Below are 21,327 nucleotides of genomic sequence, written 5' to 3'. Positions count from 1 at the left end.
TCTTTCAGCACCGGTTAACATACATAATTAATAGGTGAATATTTAAGAGCGTACTTCAGTGAAACGGCAAATAATTTTCAACAGTAGGTGCGACGAAATTTCGCACTCGTCGCCAATCGGAGACCGACAGTCGAGGTGTGCGCACGTCGATTTGTTTTGACATGGCGTCGGATGAATATATTCTTAAATCGTGTAAAGATGATTAAAAAACTTAACGTATGTACTAGAAAAAGAAAACATGTCTATGAATATACTATTGTTATTAGTAATATAACAATAAACATAACATTAAATGGACGCATTTTGAATTTTATGACAAATTATATTTCGTTTGGCACGCGTCATTTGCACAATCCGCGCATCGCCTAGCCACGATCTTTTTAGACCATGCCTCAACTGAGACGCAAAACGATAAATTATTTTAGTTTACTAAAAAGTATTGGGTAGGTACTATTAACAGATGGCAATAAAAAAATATATTGGATTGAGGTTTTTGTACCGAGAGTGGAGAGCAAAACAACGTTTCATTTGTCACGTGTGAACGCCACTCGCTAACTGGACAAAATAATGCAAAACATAATAATATTCTATAATATAGGTAGACAAAACAGCGTATACCTATTTGAAAATGTTATCTATATTGATTTGTAACGGACAACAATACATATAGTTTGACATGGATTTGAATTGACAGGGTTGTAAATAATTAAGTATTCTGACTAATCACTTCTGTACAATCCGTTAGTCGATGAATCGGTGAATCTGCGTTTATATACGGCAAAGAATGCACTTCCGTCCCATAAAGCAAATAACAATCGCACCGAGCGCTGGCTATGAGGAAGCTCCAAATAATAAATCGGAGGCCTCGTTCCGTTCTCAGCGGACGACAAGCGCAGACCTCTCGAAAACATTCAATAGTTACATGGTATACCAAACATAACTAAGTATAATATTCGGAGCGTTGGAGCGGAGCTCGGAGCAGTAGCACGGGACACTAGAGCAATAGGATTTTAACCGGAGCACCGAAAATTTGTAGTGCTCCACTGCTCCGGAGGATTTTTTTAAATTATTAAATTTTCATCCTAAAATCCAATGAAAACAGTATATTTTGACACTTTGCAACACTGGAATTATTTGAAATATGGCAACACTGCCGAGTGATAAATAATATCACTTTTTTATAGAAGAGGTAAATACTGAGACGATTTGCTGTCGGTTTTGTTTAAGTAATAGAATTAATAATGAAAATGACGATTATGTATTTTAAAACTACTTATTTTTTAAGATTTTGTATACATATAATATTTATTAACTTTTTACCCGGAGCGGAGAGCAGACCCTGGAGCGGTGCCGTAGGTAGCCGTAGCCGTATTAGGTCCCGAAGCGGAGCAACTCAAAAAAGGGTCCGCTCCAACGCTCTGAAATATCTAATATTGGAAATACCGTAGTACCTACATTAGATACTCACTTATTGGTATTTTAAACAAGCCTATTAAATTTTAGGTAAAGTATCAGAAACGTTTTATAAGTAGGAGACATATTATAAGTCAATCTCTGTTAATTATAAAATGAAGAACATAAATTAAATAAGCAACTAATGATATGTAAAGTTTTGTATTACTTATTCCATTTGAGTCATTTTTGCGACCCTGGTTTCGGTTAGTTTTCAACAGTTCAGTCGTTAATGAGTAATGACATTTTAATATGCTTTCTAAATATATTAATAGTGTGCTACGGTATTTTCAAACACATCAAATTTCCAACAATAGATTTTATACCTTATTCATTTGTTATATAAACGAGAATTAACATGTATTCTGTGTCAGTGTGCATTTGCGTTTGGTGAGTACACATAGTGAAAAACGTGTCGCAAAAAAATACTCAAATGGAATAATACAAAACGTTAATTAAAATTTTAATTGAAATGCCATGTAGTAAGCTCGGTCCAGTTTTAATTAATAATTAATTAAAAACTAAGATCTGGTAATACCTATATAGTATATTCTATCATGTTGTGCCGTTAATTTAATGCTACAATGTGTTCTGTACCTCAAAAAGGTTGCCATCTACTGGTTTACACTCCGAATGAGTATGCATAATGAAAAAACGTCGAGCTACTGGCTTGCATACAATTAATTTTACGTAGGTATGTATCTATAATTTAATGAATGAATGATGATTTATTTACTCTAATAGATTTATGTAGCGGCGGTACTGTTCTTTATGGGTCACACAACGCAAAAAAAGGATAAAAATATCATTAAATACCATTTATTTAATATTATTATTTACTAAGTAGAAACTGTTTACGTATACAAGCAAATAAAACTCACACGGGATTGGACCGGCTTTTAAATGTTGAGAACAACAGAGTTATGCATGATCTCTGCCCCGTAAAAATCAAACGAATGGTCAAAAATACAAATCCAAGTACCTACCCTTGAAAAAGTTTTGAAGACGAAGTGTGACTGCGCCGATTGTATAAGTAAGAAAATAAAACATTAAAATCAATTGTATTCTAACAACCAACAGCTGATATTAAATATCTTAAATAAATTAAATTTTAATACAACACGTGATTCGGTTACACATTACCTAAACTGTATCTAGTGATTCTAGTGCAGTGATCGCGAATCTGTTGCACGCGAGATGATTTTGCATGACACGTGAATGTTTCATTTTAAATTTTAAAGAGTTAAACAAATAAATATATATATAGGCATATAATATTAAAAAAATAATGACGACATAGCCAGCCATGCGTATTTTCTTCGGTTTTTGATATAATGTTTATCAATCGATGCGCTTAAGGAAATGACGAAATTCACGCATAAAGACAGATCGTATTGTATAAAAAAAATAGCAGGCAAATACTTTTCAAGAATAATCATTAAGGATAACCGTTCAGTGATGTAGAATAAATGAGAGAAGAGTGGTTTAGATGCTTCCACGATCTCTTTGAAAATTTTGAAAACAAGAATAAATTATTCAAAGTACAAAACATGTGCCTTCGGCTAGAAACACGGTGAAAGATAATCTCAAGAACTCAATTGTTATTTTTAAACCTTAAAATAGTTGTCACTATTTTTTAATATTATATATACTTAGGTATATTATATTTAAGTATTTGTAAAACTTTTTAAAATTTAAAATGAAACATTCACGTGCCGGAACGCCATCACTGGCATAAACGCTTCCTTTCGCGTAACCCAACAAAAAGAAGTCCAACGTGGTCAAATCGCACGATCTTGATGGCCAATTAAAGTCACTAATCGAAGAAGCCAAGTATATTCGATTAAATAAAACTTTGTTTAACGAAAAAATATATACCTAAGTTCTACCACGTATACTCCAGTTAAATAGATTAATTCAGTACTACACATAACACAATATGAATTATAATAATTGAGGGTTGTAAGAATGAGTCAATAATGTAAAAAACTACATTGACTTACTTAAAAGCTAAGTACTTAGGTCACGAAAAACTGCCAAATTATGAAGGTGTTTTATATTGAGTGAAATTACCGCAATTCGATAAGGGAAACTCAACACTTGAATACCCAAGAGTCGGACCAGATCGATCAAAACATGGTTCGGGGGATATGTAGATAAGAATCATATTATCAAAGGGTCGTGATAAAACATTGGCCCACTTGTGCGAAAATGACGATATGCATATTACCACTTTCCATTTATTAATAACACATTCGCAAAAACCCCTACAGCGGTACCAATGATGCGTTGAAATTCAACGAAGCTCGTCCATTGACGATTATACAATGACGTTATTAAAATTAGCAGTCAGACATTACAATCTTCCTATATTATTATAAATTATCTAAAAGATGGCTACATAATATAGAATAGCTATTATAAGTCGATAGTTATTTCGGTTGGCACACCAATATCAAGAATACCTTGTCAAAACCTATTAGCATTGACCATGGCCCCCACATTTTGAAGCGGGCCCCCTGACCAGTATCTTGCCCCCCCCCCCCTACCTGTCGCTATGGTTAAATGCATTCTGACGCTCTCCAGTGTTGTATTTCAATGGTGTTCGAGGTCAAATAAAATTCAGTGTAATTTAGAGATTTTTTTAACACATCGAATTATGGAGTTGTCAAGTATCACTCAACACGTCACAACCATATTTTAAAATGGTAATAAATCCGAAGTGAAATTGTGGTGCAGGCGACTTTTATTGCTATTAGAGCAAATTTAAGATGTGTATTTATCTGGTCGACCCGTCACGCCGGCCCCCCCCTGAGCCAGGACCCCTAGGCTAGAGCCCTGTCAGCCTCCCCCCCCTTGTGGGGGCCATGGCATTGACAATGGTGAGGCAACCGAAATAACTATCGACTTTTTAGAGTTTAATATATATATAATTTTATAACCCTTGGAATTATGTTTAGTAAATATGCAAATTACTCATTTAAGTATAAACTATTAAGTATATACAGAAGTACTAAATTGTATAAATAATAGTTATCTGCAATCCCGAAATCCAAAATTGCTTGGCTTATATTAGTCGATAGTTATTTCAGTTGGCACACCAATATCAAGAATACCTTATTAGCCTTGACAATGGTGAGGCAACCGAAATAACTATAGACCAATAAAACATGTTTTAGAATTTAATATTATGTACAATAGATATCTACCTATTATCCTTTTGTAAAATGAAATTCAACCGAGTAAATAAATACTAAGTAACTCAATTACTTAAAAAAACTATTTACTAATTAATAAATTCAATAAATAAGAAATAAGTAGAAGATATATTTAAGTGCATACAAAGTGTTCAGTTGTTAACGGTTAGTCACTAGCCGTTAACGTATAAGTGAATTCGGGGTTAAATTTGCACCCCTGCAAGTGTTTTATTTATAATGTCAGCAATGTGGACTGCTTAAATCAATATGACATGTTTTTGCTTTTCGACATCGCATGCGAAATTATTTAGCGGTCCCTGCAAAGAGGAAATAGTTACGGCAAAACTATGCATGTATTGGAAGTGGGTCCCCTCTCACACTAGTCTGGCACGCAATGTCTGTCTACGATTTCTATATAATAGGACACAACTCATGAAGTATGTGTAAGTATTGACATTTTACCCTTTTCAGCGAACATTTTAAAGGGGGCTTTTTCAACATTATGCATGCTAAATAATTGTCATCGGCCGAGTCACACGTACATATATATTTAATTGAGCGCCTGGCAATTTTTGACAATAGGTGAGCGACTCTCATTTTTTCTCTCACCAGACAGCCATCAACTATCCACCATCTATGCACGCTACACCCGCACCATAATGTATCTAAATTAAAATTAATAATGGATGTAAGTAGTAAACATCTGTCGGAGTTGACGAATCTGATACATGTCCGTCCGATAGATTAATTGTGTACGATGTAAGAACTATTTTAGAAGCATCGCGGGGGATACGTTCTAGACATGGTCGCGATCAACGGGGGGATTCCCTTGTTTGGCCTCTCTACGTCTATTGTGCAAAATTTGCGATTACATACTGTCAAGTAATGCATTATAGCCACGTTTTACAGCACTCACTCGCTCGTGATCTTCGTCGTTCTCTTCTAACAACCCATGCATTGATTGTGAAGAGAAATGGCCTTTTCAGTGGTTTTAACAGTCAAATTTCGCACGGGAACAGGTTCGGAGATGTCATTTTCTAGGGATGTATGGCAGTCCATTTCCTGCAGCTCTTCATTAATTACGGGTTCGACGTGTGATTTTAACAAATTCTGAATATCATCTACATCAACACCTTCAATGCCTCCGGATATGACTATAAGAGTAATCTTTTCGATGATACTTTGAATATCATTTTCATAATTGCAGTGAACTTTAACAATTGCATTGAACAACCTTTTCCACGACTGGGTGACTTCATTCCACGTTTCGTCGATGTTTCTGATAGCTTTCATAATATTAAATAGTTTCCACCAAACCCGCATGGCATCTCTATCACCTCCGTCAGTTTATTCAATGAGTTGAGAGAAGAAGAGTTAGACGATCCTTGGATGCTTTAAATCCAGAAGCAGTCTTCTCCTCTGTGGAAATAAACGTACATAGTTGGCATTCGTTTCCAATAGAGTCCCGTCTCATCCACATTAAAAATTTAATTTGGTGGATAATTTCCCCTTTCCACAATTTCCAGTTTTAAAAAAAATCGCGATATAACGAATCCGCACTCGCCGGGGTCGCGATGAACGGTTTAAGCCAACTCTCGATGGGAAATCTCTTTGAAGAAGCTTGTCATATTACAATGAGCTAGTTATGTGGACATTAAAAATGACGAATCACGCTTGTAAATAAGCACTTTCAACAGGATATACAATACGGCTTCGGTTTAATATCTCTAAATCCAATTCAGCGTTGTGTCAATAAATAATTCCACTTCCGCACATTTCGCAAAATAGCTGCTTGTCGGACGCTCGCGGCGAAGACGTGTCGAGCGGTCAATTTGAATAATGCATCGATATCTCCGGTCGGCTCGTTTGCCCGCGATTAGCACTACTGGAATTATTGAGATTAATTCGACATTCAGACGTCAGCTTTTCATCTGATTTCAAAGCGGGAATACTCAATTATATTACATGAAAACAATTTTTTCAGAGTAGACTGCATCCGCAAGAACTCTTACTCTTGCACAGAGAAACGCTACGCTGCAAGCAAATCACGTAATCATTACTGTATATTTATATTTACTTTTAAAATAATATGTAATGTCTAACATATATGTCACAAATTGAAGCATGGTCTTCGGAAGTTGTTCGTGAGACGCTCACGATACTGCCTTCAAGAGCGAATAACGTCTGTTACGTTCAAAATTAAAGGCGTGAAGGGAGTGGATTGGAAAAGCATGTTGTAATGGTGTACAAAATCAATTAGAAATAATCAATTTTCCGACAATTGAACCCATTGTTTTTATAGTGCTAGTTTAGATAGGTACTATACACCAGTGGCGAAGGGAGGAGGTAGTCTGTTAAGATCCGCCATAAATAGTGCACACTAAACTTTGTCAGTCATACGTATTTGTTTTCATTGAAACAAGACTACAATTTGCAGACTGTGCTGGTTAGTAATTTTATGCGAAACCAAGCCATAATAAATAATAGTCAAAAAATACTCGTCTTATCTATAATAAATATATCTAAAATTATGCAATTCAGAAATAACTTTGGATATTTTATAGATAGAATAATATTGTATATCTAGTATCGTTTGGTTTACTGGCAGGACTTAATGAATTAAAAAAAATGAGCCAACGATATGTGTATACGTATTCTTAATCCAACTAAAACAAATAGGTATGAATGAAAAAGTGTGCACAATTTTGTCGTATCGCGCAAAGTATAAAAACATTATAGTTTGGCATACGCAGGGTTGACTTTTAAAAACTAACCAACACCATCTGGAAATTGTAGACTTAGAAACAAATACGTACGACTAAAATAAAGTTTAATGTGCATTATTTATGGCGGATCCTAACAACCTACCTCCACCTTACGCTACTGCTATGCCGAATTGACCGAAATACTAAGGACTGAGAAGAGTGGAAATAGCAAAGAGAGGCCTTCATCCATCATTGGATAGAGAGTGGTTGATTTTAATTGTCCATTTGAGTTATCTGATTTTTTAGATACTTTTGCCAGTAACGAAAATAGACACCACACAATCATTCAAAGACTACCTAATCCACCGTGGGGCCTAAAAAATATCCACACGGGCCTAATTATTATTCTGTCCTCAATTTCTCATAACTATGGCTGTGCTGTTTTATTTATAGCTGTAATTTTCAATTCACAGCAGGATTCAGTACAGATAGGTAGGTTTTAGTAAGTACCTACGCACATAAGGCTTGTTTACACATCGGATATAGGTTCCGGTGAAATTTCATTAATCGGGCGAGTCGCAGAGTGGGAGTCGACTGTGCAGCCCTCCCCCCTCGCCGCGCTCTTCCGCCCCGCGAAGAAAGTTCAGCGTTCGCGAAATTTACGCATAGCAACACCGAAACGAGCGAACAGGTAAATAATAATAACGTAGGCTCATACTGGCTTACCTCACGCAGGCTCTGTGGAAGGCATGCCGTCGTATTGATGATGTCGTCTCATAATGAGAGAGAAAGGAAACGGACAAGCTTGTCAAAATGTGCTATACTAAATGCGACGTCAACTCGTCAATTTTATCTATCCAATTTAGTTGACACCCACAAAATACAATATACATAAGTATATTTACAAATACTTTATTGAAAAGGTATTGTATATGAATGATTCGGCGTGTTTGTTGCGGTTGCTAAAATCGTCAACGTCGATTATCATTCATACATGTATCAAATTAGATTTTTGGGTTGTTATTGATTGATTCCTTATATTTCTCGAAAATATTCTTTTAGTCGATAACACGCCATCCACAATCAAGCCACAAAACCCTTCATGATCGTGTACATAAGCGGAACAACCTACAAACCTCCTAAATGCCATTTTAGTATTAGAGGCTGTTCTTTGTTTTAACTTTTTCAATTTCGTATTTAAATCAATGTATCGTATTTAAAAAGACAACAAAAATAGTTGCTATGGTGTAAATTTGGAACTTTAAAGGGCGGACGTGCTCAGCGTGGGTCAAAATTGAGCTTTTATTCTATTTTCAAAGCATGATCCTGGACATTCCTTAAACGTTGTAGCTAATCTATTTACATAATTTTGAAGCCTTATTATCCTATATATTTATTTGAAACATTTGATGACTGCATAAAGTATTTTTATTACATAAAATAGTATTCTTTTAAACCTCTCGCTCTAATGTTTTAGAATATAGTCATATTTCAGTACAGTTTCAGATTTTTTACATTTATTAATTTTTAAACGCATTTATAAAACCATCAGTATAATTTATGTCGACATTATTGTAGTGAAATATTTACGATAAAAAATTATATTGATAATCTATGTGATCCCACAAATTTGACAAGAATTATGCATTTTATTATTCAAAAAATGGGCAAGATTAACACATTTGGAGATAATTCTAAAGATACTAATTATAAGGTATGTCTTTGACCATTCAAGTGTGATAAACATCCTACGAATGATGATTGCTTTATAATAATTATTGACCTAAGAATAAGTAGTGTTTTTTTTAAATACGCCATTTCTTTTGGCATTTCCCAGTGGTTAAGCTACAACATACGGCCGTAGCCATAAATTGACAAACTATAATTGAAGTAGGGAGTAAAATGATATTAACGCGCGTTTTTTTGTGAATTTTTTGTGTGAAACTTTTTCGGAAAATTGTCAATTATTGTCAAGAATACAAGAAATGTGTTAATGGAATACGGAAGGTCAGATTGAATTTGAACGTTTTTTTTTTCATGAAAAAATCGAGTCGCTCTTTGATTCTCGGCGGAATTCAGAGAAAACCAGGAGATTTTATTTTAGGGAAGAGTTTAATAAATAAAACTCTTTCATCTTTGCCAGAATAACGAAAAATGTCAAGAAATCGCTAGCTCTACTAGAACGACGATATTATAATTTTTAACGAAGCCGCCTTCGAAGAAAAACTTTGAAAAGCAGCGCGTACGAGAGTCGTCATACAGGCTGGCACGGTTGCTGAGAAAAAGTGGGCCGAGGAAACTAAACATAAAGAAATATAAAGTGAGTAACTGTTACAAAGCACTTCAGCCACCTTCGCCATTCGGCCGATCGATGATTTAAAATAACCATATCACTGTCGCAGGCAGTGGCGGTTTTCCTTGAGGCGCAGAAGGCGCGCTAGCTCGTCAGAAGTAAAACTAAAGCAGATACGTGGTGAATCTGAGACTTTTAGTGTAAAAAAAATCATTGCAGCACAAATCAATTACAGTAATATTGACCCTTTGTGGCGGTTGAACGCCCATGCTAAATTTACAACCCTATCATAAAATACGAACAATGGCTATAATATTAGAGATATACGCACGTACGCCAATCTACTCGCAAATTAATGTAATGAAAAACTGTAAAGAAAATTAAATATTTATACAAACACATTAAAGTTCATTGGCTTAATTTATATTGTATAGACTTGGAAGTCAGATTGCTACTGAGGTGCTGACCACCAGTCGGTATTTTTGCGACAAATTGAAAGTAGTACCTACTTAATTGTCTTATGCGTCAATTACATTGAGCTTCTTTAAGAGCTGTTTGTTGGGGAATTTATAATCTGCCTGTAAAGTCGCCAACAAACAGCTCGTAAAGAAGCTTAATGTAATTGACGCTTTAATCATTTAAATTAAATTGTGGATTAAACTAAACTTTGGCTGGTAATAAATTATATCTAAGAAATTGACAGATTTAACCATTCGGAAGTCTTACCCCCTGCAAAAATTGGGGGCACCCGTATAAAAATACGCATTTAAATTAAAATAATACAGTACTTAATATATTCTGCTTAGTAGGTACATATTAAAATAGGCGCTGAACCCCCCTATTAAATGTACACAATCACTGTGCTGTGATCAGGTATTCATTATTTTTTTATACCTACTCACGTTTCCCATCAATATTACATGTAAATTGCAGTGTCGAAGACTCCATACTAGGCGATTATTTGAAGCCTACCTTCTTAACAAAAATATTGTTTAATTGCAAATGTACTCGTTTATATAATCACTTGATTATATTATATTCTATAAAATAATTTATTTTGCCAACGAGAGATGCCGTATGTGCAGGAATGTATTACACAGATAATTACAAAATAATCTGCAAAGGTGTTAAAAAATATACCGCAGCGCGCCATCTGTTTTGACGTAAATAAAGATCGGATTATGTTTCAAATAATTCTCAATATTTTTCGTATGGACTTTACGTCACGTAGCCCCGCCCAGTCTATCGAATTGTATGAACTAAGGTAAGCTCCGACCGCAGAGCCTAAAACTAAATAATTAATAATTAGATAATTAAAAAATATATATATGATGTTTAATCAAATATTAATAAATATACTGTTTTTAAAAATAAAAAGAACTTTTATCTAATGGTTTTTGATGTGTATAAATGTTTTGAAAAAATACGTACTTAATTTAAACAAATCGCTTAATTTTATGTCGTCAGTGAGTTTTTGAAGTTTCATTAAATTAGTGTGTCGTTGTCATTAGTGTGTTCCTATTCATTAGTAGTAATATCGTATTATTTTCTTATTTCGCGTAAGTATACCTGACAAGTGTGTTCTTTTTAACAGATCTCCACAGCTTACATCTTTCCAAAAGTCACCCTTCGCCACTGGTAAATTGACATGAGATAATTAGCTCCAACATATTTTTAAATGATTTTCAATTTACGATTTAAGATGACGGTCCTCTATATAGATGGCCTTGTTACAGACTGTTTTAATTGATTCTATATATCCATAATAAATTTGCGACTCATGTTTTTTAAAGTTCCCGAAGTTTTCGATAATTTTGAAATCTGTTTATGTTCTATTGGATGATGTCTTGAATACCGTTTTAGATTATAAAAATGTATTCTACGAACTCTGTTTTTTGAAGACTGTCGTGTATAAATACCGTTCCAGTATACATGACTAACTTTGGTATAAGATGTCACAAGACATTGCATCTTTCTTGAGTATCGGCTATTTTTTTGTAATTCGTGAATAAATGTTTTTAGATAATAATACTTACTAGTCTAATAAATGTCAATATTCACAATATTGTAAGAGAAGGATTTGATTAGTTATGCTAAATAATTTTTGAAGATTTTTAATTTGAGGGGGCCTACTCCTGTGTTTTAATCAATGTACGTGCATTGCCTATAAATCGTCTATGATGAGTAGGTAAGCTTAGCAATATCACTAGTGTACTTGAATTAATGGATTATAAAGGTATTGGGTTCGATTCCAGTTGAATTAGAAATTCATTAATAACTGAAGACTCTGAATTGACTCATTCTTACAAACAAACAAATTATTCAATGGGGAGATAGCTCAAACGGAAAAGTAAAAATCATTTTCTGAGAACTGGCCGGAAGGCTGTTATGTAGTCATAATAATGGGGAAACACCATGACTAGAAGCCTTATAGCCGATAGGGTAGAGTGGGGAAGAGAAAGCTCAAATCCCGCTCACGAGTGACTAATAAATAATGCGATTTTCCATCACTGAAGACTCCGAATGCAATTTAATATTTTACACATTGAATCGATGAAAGCACGTGGTTATTAGGTACATTCTGGAATCGACACGAGGTCGCTCGGTCTTGCGAAGAGAACGACAACCAATAATAGGTAATTTAATTATCTACAGACGATAACACATTTTTATTCAATGGTTGGCTACTACCAGAATAACACGTAAACAGCTTCTATAATATCCAGTCGATAACATATTATTATTACACCGCTATACGATTAATATTGTTTTATTTTATGAATGGTAAACTGCCTATATCATCGATGGCAAATACGGGCACGCGTGCCCAACTTGGCATGCTAAAAGTTTTCAACGGCACGCCAAAAAAATAAATTCCTTTTATTTATTAATATTCAAAACGTTTATGGCGGAAAAATATTAAATCTAAGTGACAACATGTCTATGTATATAATTCAAAGACTAGAAATAGGTTTACAAAGGAAGATTTAGCAGCATGTATTTAATATGCAATCAACGACATATTATCAGCCTGATATAAAAAGTCTCGCAAATAACATGAAACAAAAATTAGTGGGATATTACTTAAATGTTTTTATATTTCCTTATTTTCTTTCATTTTATATGCATCATTTTTTATGTTTCCAACGAGAATTAGCAAACACATACTTATGTGACTAAAAGCATTGCTCGAATCGAGGCAAATCTTTCCGTCATTGGTAGGGTTAACATGATATGGAAGAAATGCATGCTGGGCATAACGCACATGATAGAAAAATAAATAACAGCTATACGGACCTAGTTCAAGTAAAATGGAGGTGATCAAAATGTAGACATAACTATGCGGATCTATCAGGTGGATAACATCATTGGAAGAGTGCAAAATTAGTCCCATGGCTGGCAGAAGACACGTATACTCAATGGAGACAACTGGTAAACAGTTCTCTGGTGTTTCAGGGTTACCAAACATTTCTATACGCACAGTTAAAATGTTTTGATAGAAGTGTTAATGTGTTTTTATGCGCGGACTGAAAACATTGTTCAAGTACACATGTACCTTGGTATACGTACCATATTAAGCAAACGTTTAGAATGGCAACATAAATAATTGTGTTCATTTTATAATAGTACCTACACATACATATTTTTTTCATAAATATGCAATCCCAAAATAATGTATTCAATTACTTACTAAATAATGTAATTCACAAATTAACAATTCCTACACGAGTAAGTGGTCGGTTGCTACCTGGCGTAGATATATAGGTATATATAACGTCCATTTGTAAAATAAATATTAACATAATTAACGGGTTTCAAATTACCATAATATTTATAATGGTGACAACACAATAAAGTTAAATTATACGCACATAACATTTTGTTGCCGCGTAGACAGCGCTTCCCCAGATAATTCCGCCAACACAAGCATTAATTATTCAGACTCTAAATTTTAGAGGTATTTACCCAAATATGATCTAGTTATATGAGTAATGTTTAGTAATATTCGGCACGTAAGTAAAACAATACAATTTAAAATACATGTTTCATTTTGACAAAACCACAAACATATTATTAATTATTATTTATGTATGTAGTAGGATAAAAAAATCCTTCAAGGTTTTACCAAGTGGGAATCGAACCCGCATCTTTTACTGTTCGGATGCGAGCTCTTATCATTTATCGATCCATCTACGTTTCATGCAAATCAAATCGAATAACTAAGTACGCTATGCCAGGTGTATGAAATTACTCATATGAAATGTTTTGTAATTAAATCAAATACCATAGATTAGAGAAATATGAAAGCTTTAATGCATATTAAGTACCTAATATGCTACAAAATTATCGAAAATAACATTAGCGCATATTCTTAAACACGTGTTTAAGTCTATCCCATATTAATACACACTCGAGATTTAAACCTTCTTACAGTCTCACCCAGGATTCAACCCACTTCCCATCACTAAAGGGGCCCGTAAACGAGCATCAAAAGTTGCAGATTGCCGATAAAATTGCCAAAAAAATGGTGCAACTATTGCCAGTTGCTGGGCAATGTATGACCCGTCATCAGTGTCGGGAAAGTGAGGCTGATGTATTCTGTGCGTACACGTGACAACAACGGCCGGCAATGAAGTTTCTGCGCCATACCTCGTCCTAAATAATCACATAAACAAATTAATCCAAAATAAAAACAGGATTTGGATCGGGTCCTACTTTTAATCAAACGTGAAACAATAAGTAATATAAACCAGGAATTAGTTATTGATAATTATTTATTTAAAAACTTTAAAAGAATGTCAAAATTTGACGTTTAGTGAAATTTGACGTTTGTACAGCTTTGTAGCTGGCCTTTTCATATTAGGACCATTATATAGTTTGGATTCGATGTTCCATAGCTCCGGACATAAATAAACCTTATTAATAAGCTCCGATACCCTGTCGTTTGTCCATTTATTCATTGTACGTAGTGTGAATTGACGATTAGTAATAACAACATGATAATATTTATAACGACACGGCGAAAAATTATAACAACGTATTGTCAAATCGGCTGTCACTAATGTTTTTATTGTTGCTAGGTGAGATCAAAAACAGAGACGCACATATACAGCAGAGCGAGAATGAAATAGATTTATCTAGCAATTATTGCCGTATTTTCGATTGAGTTCGATATGTCGACAACCATGCTGCCAGAAACAAAGGCAATAGATGTAAAGTTTCGGCAACGTAGACTACCTACTATTGTCGTGTTTTGGGGAACTATTTACGGCGACACAATTGCCGTAAAAAGTGGCTCGTTTACGGGCCCCTTAACGTTTTTAAACGTATACTAATTTATTTATGACACAATTAAGTAGACCTAATTAAATTAGATATTTTATATTCAATAATGCAGGAATGTAAGATTCGTATTATGTAACTACACAAAATATATCATTTGGGTAACGGTATCGACCCGTATGGCGTCAGGTTATCAATGACAGAAGAGACAAGAAACACACCCTGAAAAGAAATAACACGTCCGTAAAACTTTACGGGAGAGTTGTGCAGCAAGTTTCTACAATGCACCTAACTAAGCTCTCCATACAAGTTGAGCTTATAATGCCGAGATGTACAGGACATGTCCACCGTATACCAAAGACAAGGGTTTCGAAAATACCTAATAATCACCGAACACACCCAGAGTGACGCATTGGGGGGCTGGTCAGAGACAATTTGGGTTGTAGTGCCATTAGAAGAGGAAGAAAACGTGTTTTGATAGTTCACGTTTTACCTCTAATAGATTCCTCATCACCCACCGTGGAAAAAGGCTACAGTGCTCGTCTCTTGTCCTGTAGTTCAGTACCGGATCCCGCAGTACCGCCCCCATGTAATCTGTTAAAATACCTTCACACGGTGGATATGTCTATATCTATATATATAGATAATAATGTCTTGGATAGGAAAGAGAATTTTTTTTTTACAATTGATGTTAGTTTTCAAACTATCACCGCACCGGCATCACTCCACCAAACGGACTCTACGTTATGTACTGATATAATATTATTATCCATTAGTAGCATTATTGTCTACACATAATAATAAATAAAATAATTGTAAATAATTATAATAATAAGACTGGGGACTAAGTTACAAATAAATAATTAATTAAGCTGACAATTAATTAGGTATAGGTATACAATATGTACATATTGTTATTATTTCGACTCCCCCGTTTAAAATGACCAGATAAATACTTACTTACTTTAATTTTTACATTACTATTCAAAACGTCCAGCGAGTCCTGTCACTCAGGAGTGAACGCGGAATAATTGTCGAGCCACCACGTATAGAGTGATGGACTACAGCAAAATCATAAAACAATAATACGCACGAGCTCGACAAGTTCGACGGAACCACGTGGCAGCGAAGACTTGAGACCGAGAAGAGTGGAAGAAGCTATGGGATGCCGTAGTCAAGCATTTTTGTTAGATCTCCGTGCTCCAGTCACTCATGGTCACATCTTATTAAAGAAGTCAATTTAAACTCAGCCAAAGCACACTAATTGAGTGCGTGGCGACCTCAGTCTTGGGCAACTGCTCCTGAGACGATAACAGGCTTCAAAACTTATGATGGTTTACATCAAAATTTTTATGTAGGGTATATGTTTGTGTGATACTTATACACCAGAGTCGTGCGGTGATTTTAGGGATGTGTTAAAATTTAAATTAATTATAATGGAAGTAGGTATGTAGGTATATTGTATATGTATGGTATACTTGATAGTAATATGAACGCGCATTTTTTATATTTTCGGCTTCGTAAGTATCTACTTAATTTCGTTTTTTTTTTTATTTTCCATACACACATCAAAACAGACATCATCGGATTGTGTTTAAAATGAGAACTTCGATTTTTCGGTGTGATTTTGGAAAAAAGAGTGTTTTAAATTTGGAATAGGTACCTATTATTATAATCTTTGGTCAAAACAAGACTTCGATAAGTTTAGTCGAAATACTCAAAATAATAGGTGATCATAATATTATTGTAGTACAATTAATTATTACTTATAATTTATTGAAAAAGAGATTAAGTTTTGTAGTGCAAAATCGCACGGCATTACGATAGGCGCTGCAATGACTAATGATATTCATTTATTGATGGTATCGATTCGCAGGCGACCGTTTTCGGGCTTGATTTTGCATAATATGTGACACGATACACGATGACAATACGTTATTTTCCTTATCTTTGCGGCTTCATTTAACATATTATTCCTGGCAACAGAGCTCGCGTACCTACTGCACCGACATATTTTTGTTTACAAAATGAATGATGTAATCGGTATGGAAACAACTTCCACGGGTGTGTAATTTACCTGCCAAGTGACAACACCAAACTAGAACGTATATTTACGACTGCTGTTTTGATTACTTTAACCTAAAACAGTGCCAGAGATCACGTGATTAGCGTGAGCACAGGAGAATAATACGAACGATCAATAATAGATCGTGCAATACGCACTACATCAACAATAATTTGTACAATGAATTTAAGTAGGTAAATACACGGCGGCATACAAATATACATGATAGAGAAAAACACATAAGAGCCAATGTAAACACGATTACCCTGGTAATACACTGATTGCCCGCGTACTAATAATAAATGAGCAATTTATTTCTCAGGCCAGCGCAGCGTTTTGGGATGTATGAATGTTTATCAATATACGCTCCTTATCAATTGTTTATATTATTTTCACAAATTACTTACGTCTCGGGCAGCTGTAGCGACGGAGCTCCTTTTCTTTGAAAGACACCATCGACAAAAACGCCATTTTTTCCATTGCACGTCATGAAGAACGCTGGATGATCAAAGAAAACCTCGAGGTGCTTCCTCGAAATGAAACTGGAGTGGCCCATGTTGACGTCCACATCTCCCCTGCTGGAGTTCCGACCGATCGTTATGTGCTTCTGGCGAACCAAATATTCGAAGTCTCGACCCTCGAGGCGGGCTATGGCAGCCCCCGACACCTCGGGGGTCCACTGCACCGCGGAGGGGCTGGCGGGCGCCGACTTGAGGGCTAGGAGGGCCCAAGCGTCGCTTTCGGCGGTCCTGGAGTATTGGGACATCACTGATCACGACACTTCACAAATCGGGGGTCACACTTCACGACACCACACCGTGTTTACCCACAGCGAAAACGTGGGTGGCACAACATTAATGCACACTTTGCCTGCAGAGACCCGACATTTCGAATGGGAGACTGCGATTTGAGTACGATTCCGATTAAACAGCAATTGAATCGATCAAATGCATCTTTCGTTGAATGATTATATCAGTTTTATGTTTAGTTACTGTTATATCCTTCGACCCGACCGAAATGATTCTACGTTGAGGTTACTAACATGACGCACATGCGCAGTTTCTACTTTCTGCCTGTAAACAAGAATTATATAAACAACCACGTGATACTGGTGCCCAAAATTCGAAATATACCACAAAATAGCCTATGGATCCCAAAAATTGATACCGGATACTTATCTGGACGGTATATAGCAACAATTAGCAGTATTCGTTATTTATGTGTAAACGTTTAGGGTTTAAAATATTTAGATTTTGCACAAATTTAACATGAGGCACTGAACAACTTAACCAAAAATGTCAAGTCGGGTCGAATAACGCAATACACATGCAATATTTGCCAACCGGATTATTTACCCACTGGCCACTACAGCTACACTGCCATCTGTGTTAGTGTTACAATACTTCAAAAATATATAAATAATCAAGCGCGCGAAATTGAAAACATGAAATTCTTGTATTTTTAAAAAATGAGAATTGAATACCAATATTTTAAAATATCCATAATTTACTTTTAGCTAAGAATATATTTATAAGTACTCAATAAAACAACGATGAGATTGCAGAATAACAGATGCATTATTATTAGTTACAAAGCCGACGTTAGGTTAGTTATACATTGCCATCTATGAATAGATTGTTAATCATCCCTGGATAAAACAGGGATTTACTAACTAGTACCAGTTTCGTAGTCCGCACAAGGGTACCTATATTTAAAAAAAAAAAAATCTACATTGACATTACCAACACTATAAATATGAACATTGCTTAATATGTTACTGTATTAAAAATTCTTTATAATCCCTTATGCGTTGATGACATTGAGCTACTTTACAAGCTACAAGCCAGTGAATTTACAGTCTGTGTCATCATCGAACTAGCTAACAAGCAGATTGTAAATAATCTATCAAGAAAAGTGGAAAGCCGGGCTACTTTACACACTGGCGTGTGGGCCGATATGCGTCTGCGTAGTAGAGCGATAGTGGCGACCTCCCGGTAAAAAAACGAACTACTCAATACGTCCTGTCAAAATAGTACCAAAAATGACGGTTTCAACTCGTTAGCTTGTTGGCTTCTGAGCGAGTGCAAAGTTTTGTGTGTCATCATCACAATCGCACTAGCTGACTCACCCGCTTTTAAACTCACCGACAAGCAGCTTGTAAAGTAGCTTAATGTCATCGAGCCTTTAGTTAGAAGTAGGCTTGAGTGGGTTTACTGTTTGGGCACCACATGAATTGAAGGCCTTAAGATGGGGAGGGCTCAGAAAAAATTCTAGACTCCATTACACGAGACCATGGATACCATCCGTGGCTTTGTTCAACCGACTTTATCTTAGGTATGCTTACATTGTGTAACCTAAAGGTTAGAAAAGATCTATATTTGGCTAAGTATGTACTTTTTTCGACTTATACGGGGTTAAATACACTGCTGTACTAAGCACAGAGGCCGTATCTGCATTTTAGGCAAGTGGGAGATCTGAGCTTTCATATTATTTTACTTTTCCTGCTAATACTGGGGAACTTTTTATTTATTTTATTTGCCTATAATAGTTAATTTTGGTTTAAGATTTGTTTACATACCTTGAAAATTTGATTTATGTTATTATTATTATTATGTATTGATATTAGCCATATATATGTCAGATACGGCTAATATGCCTTAGTAAATGATAGTTACAACCAAATCGCTTAGTATTTATCGAGTTTATTTCTCAAACTCCGTAGATACGGCTATTAAAACCCTTGATTTCTCTGTAACTATAGCAGTTACGGCTTGGATTTATTCACCGATCTTATACAAAAACTCTGCAGAATCCAAATATCTAAAAACATGAAAATACCTAAATACGTCAGTTACGGCCTCTGTGCTTAGTACGGCAGTACAGTCTGCCATTTTTGGTAGTGTTGATCTTTGTCCCCTTGATAAGTGATAACTGTCTTCGAAATTGAGAACATCAGTTATTTGTTCTTCCAAGGTGCAGAACTAACCTGGCATTGGTAACGCCAATTGGGCGGGCAATCAATAACTATGTTCATCAATCACTTCGGATATTGCGATTCCATGAGTTTAGGTGGAGGTTGTTTTATAAATATTCTTAAAATAGGGTTTACTTAGCTGATTTAGAGTAGTTTCATGAACTTCATAATTTTTCTATTTACTTACTGTTAATTTAATAGTGCTTCTATTTCTTTCTATTTATCATGTCATATGTGAACATCTTGAATTTAGGGGCCGGTTCGTCCACTTAAATGTCACACGATTTTGTTTATTTTTAACCCCACCCCCCTATCGACACAATATAACCTTTTACCCCCCCCTGACCACATTACGTCACATTTTTGACACCACCCTTAAACGTTCAAATATAGAAAATTTGTTTTTTTTTTAAATATTTATCTGTAAATCCCCGATCCCCAATGTTGTGTTTTCAGACCCTTTTATATTTCTGGTGACATCACATTTTCTCTGACCCCCCTCCCTCCTTTGTCACAAATCATCACATTATGTCAGAACCCCCCCCCCCCCCCCAGAGCATGACGTCATTATATGTGGGTGGCCCCTTAGCTAAATTCCCATAAGTTTTATGCACAATATAGTAATTTAACATTCTTTTAGGCTATTGGGGACATTCAATGGTCAGCCTATCGGTATACAGAACAGGCAATGACATTAATATATGGACGAAGCATCTGGAAAAAGAAATGACTCACTTTTTTGTCGGGTCTGCCGAATGGCATAATCTGTTCTAACGCCATTACAATAAAGGTGATATTGCTATAAATTCCCGATGATTTTGTCAGGTCTGTTGAATAGTTCAATTCGCTCAAATGAACATGACACTAGAAACACTGTTCTAACGCCATTATAATAAAGGTCATATTGCTATAAATTCCCGATGCGTGATATCGCATAATGGGAATTGCGTGACGTCTACTTATACATGTGCGAATTTACTTGCTAGCTAGTGTATTGAGTGCATTGTCCATTAATAATGTCATTGAGAACAGGTTAATAAATAATTCTGTTTATTAGGCGGTATGCCACCAATGAGGTGTCTGCCCATTGCTACAGAGTGAGCTTTACAGGCAATGAGATTTTATTTCACTATGTTGCAGGTAAGTCAATGCGGGCTCTGTATGATTTTTGCACACATGGGCGTCTGTCTATCCCATAGAGGTATTAAATAAAAAGAGGGGCAAGGAATCGACTTTCTCATACAACTGAATGAAGCAGGCCAACAATAGCCGACAACTTACGAGGAATAGCGATACGATAAAAAAAAATCAGGGCATCACGGAGGATTTACTTTGGTCATTATAACATACCCATATAA

General features: G+C 35.4%; 1 protein-coding gene and 1 long non-coding RNA gene across 2 annotated transcripts in view; one reads left to right on the top strand and one right to left on the bottom strand.

Annotated features, from left to right (window-relative positions):
• The window catches only part of FoxK (forkhead box K), a 99,992-nt gene extending 81,942 nt beyond the window's left edge, over nt 1–18,050 (bottom strand). The window contains exon 1 of the mRNA XM_085950064.1: nt 17,403–18,050. Coding sequence (XP_085806190.1) covers nt 17,403–17,761 — 359 coding nt within the window. The 5' untranslated portion in view covers nt 17,762–18,050. The remainder of the gene's footprint in view (nt 1–17,402) is intronic.
• LOC147070133 (uncharacterized) overlaps nt 1–21,327 on the top strand; it is a 110,629-nt gene that overhangs the window by 62,602 nt on the left and 26,700 nt on the right. The window lies entirely within an intron of this gene.

The sequence above is a fragment of the Rhyacophila brunnea genome, unplaced genomic scaffold (assembly GCF_057557595.1).
Source record: "Rhyacophila brunnea isolate RB1 unplaced genomic scaffold, BYU_Rbru_1.0 scaffold_22, whole genome shotgun sequence".
Taxonomy (NCBI): Eukaryota; Metazoa; Arthropoda; class Insecta; order Trichoptera; family Rhyacophilidae; genus Rhyacophila; species Rhyacophila brunnea.
Note: the sequence above shows the minus strand (reverse complement) of the source record. Positions and strands in the feature narration are given on the sequence as shown.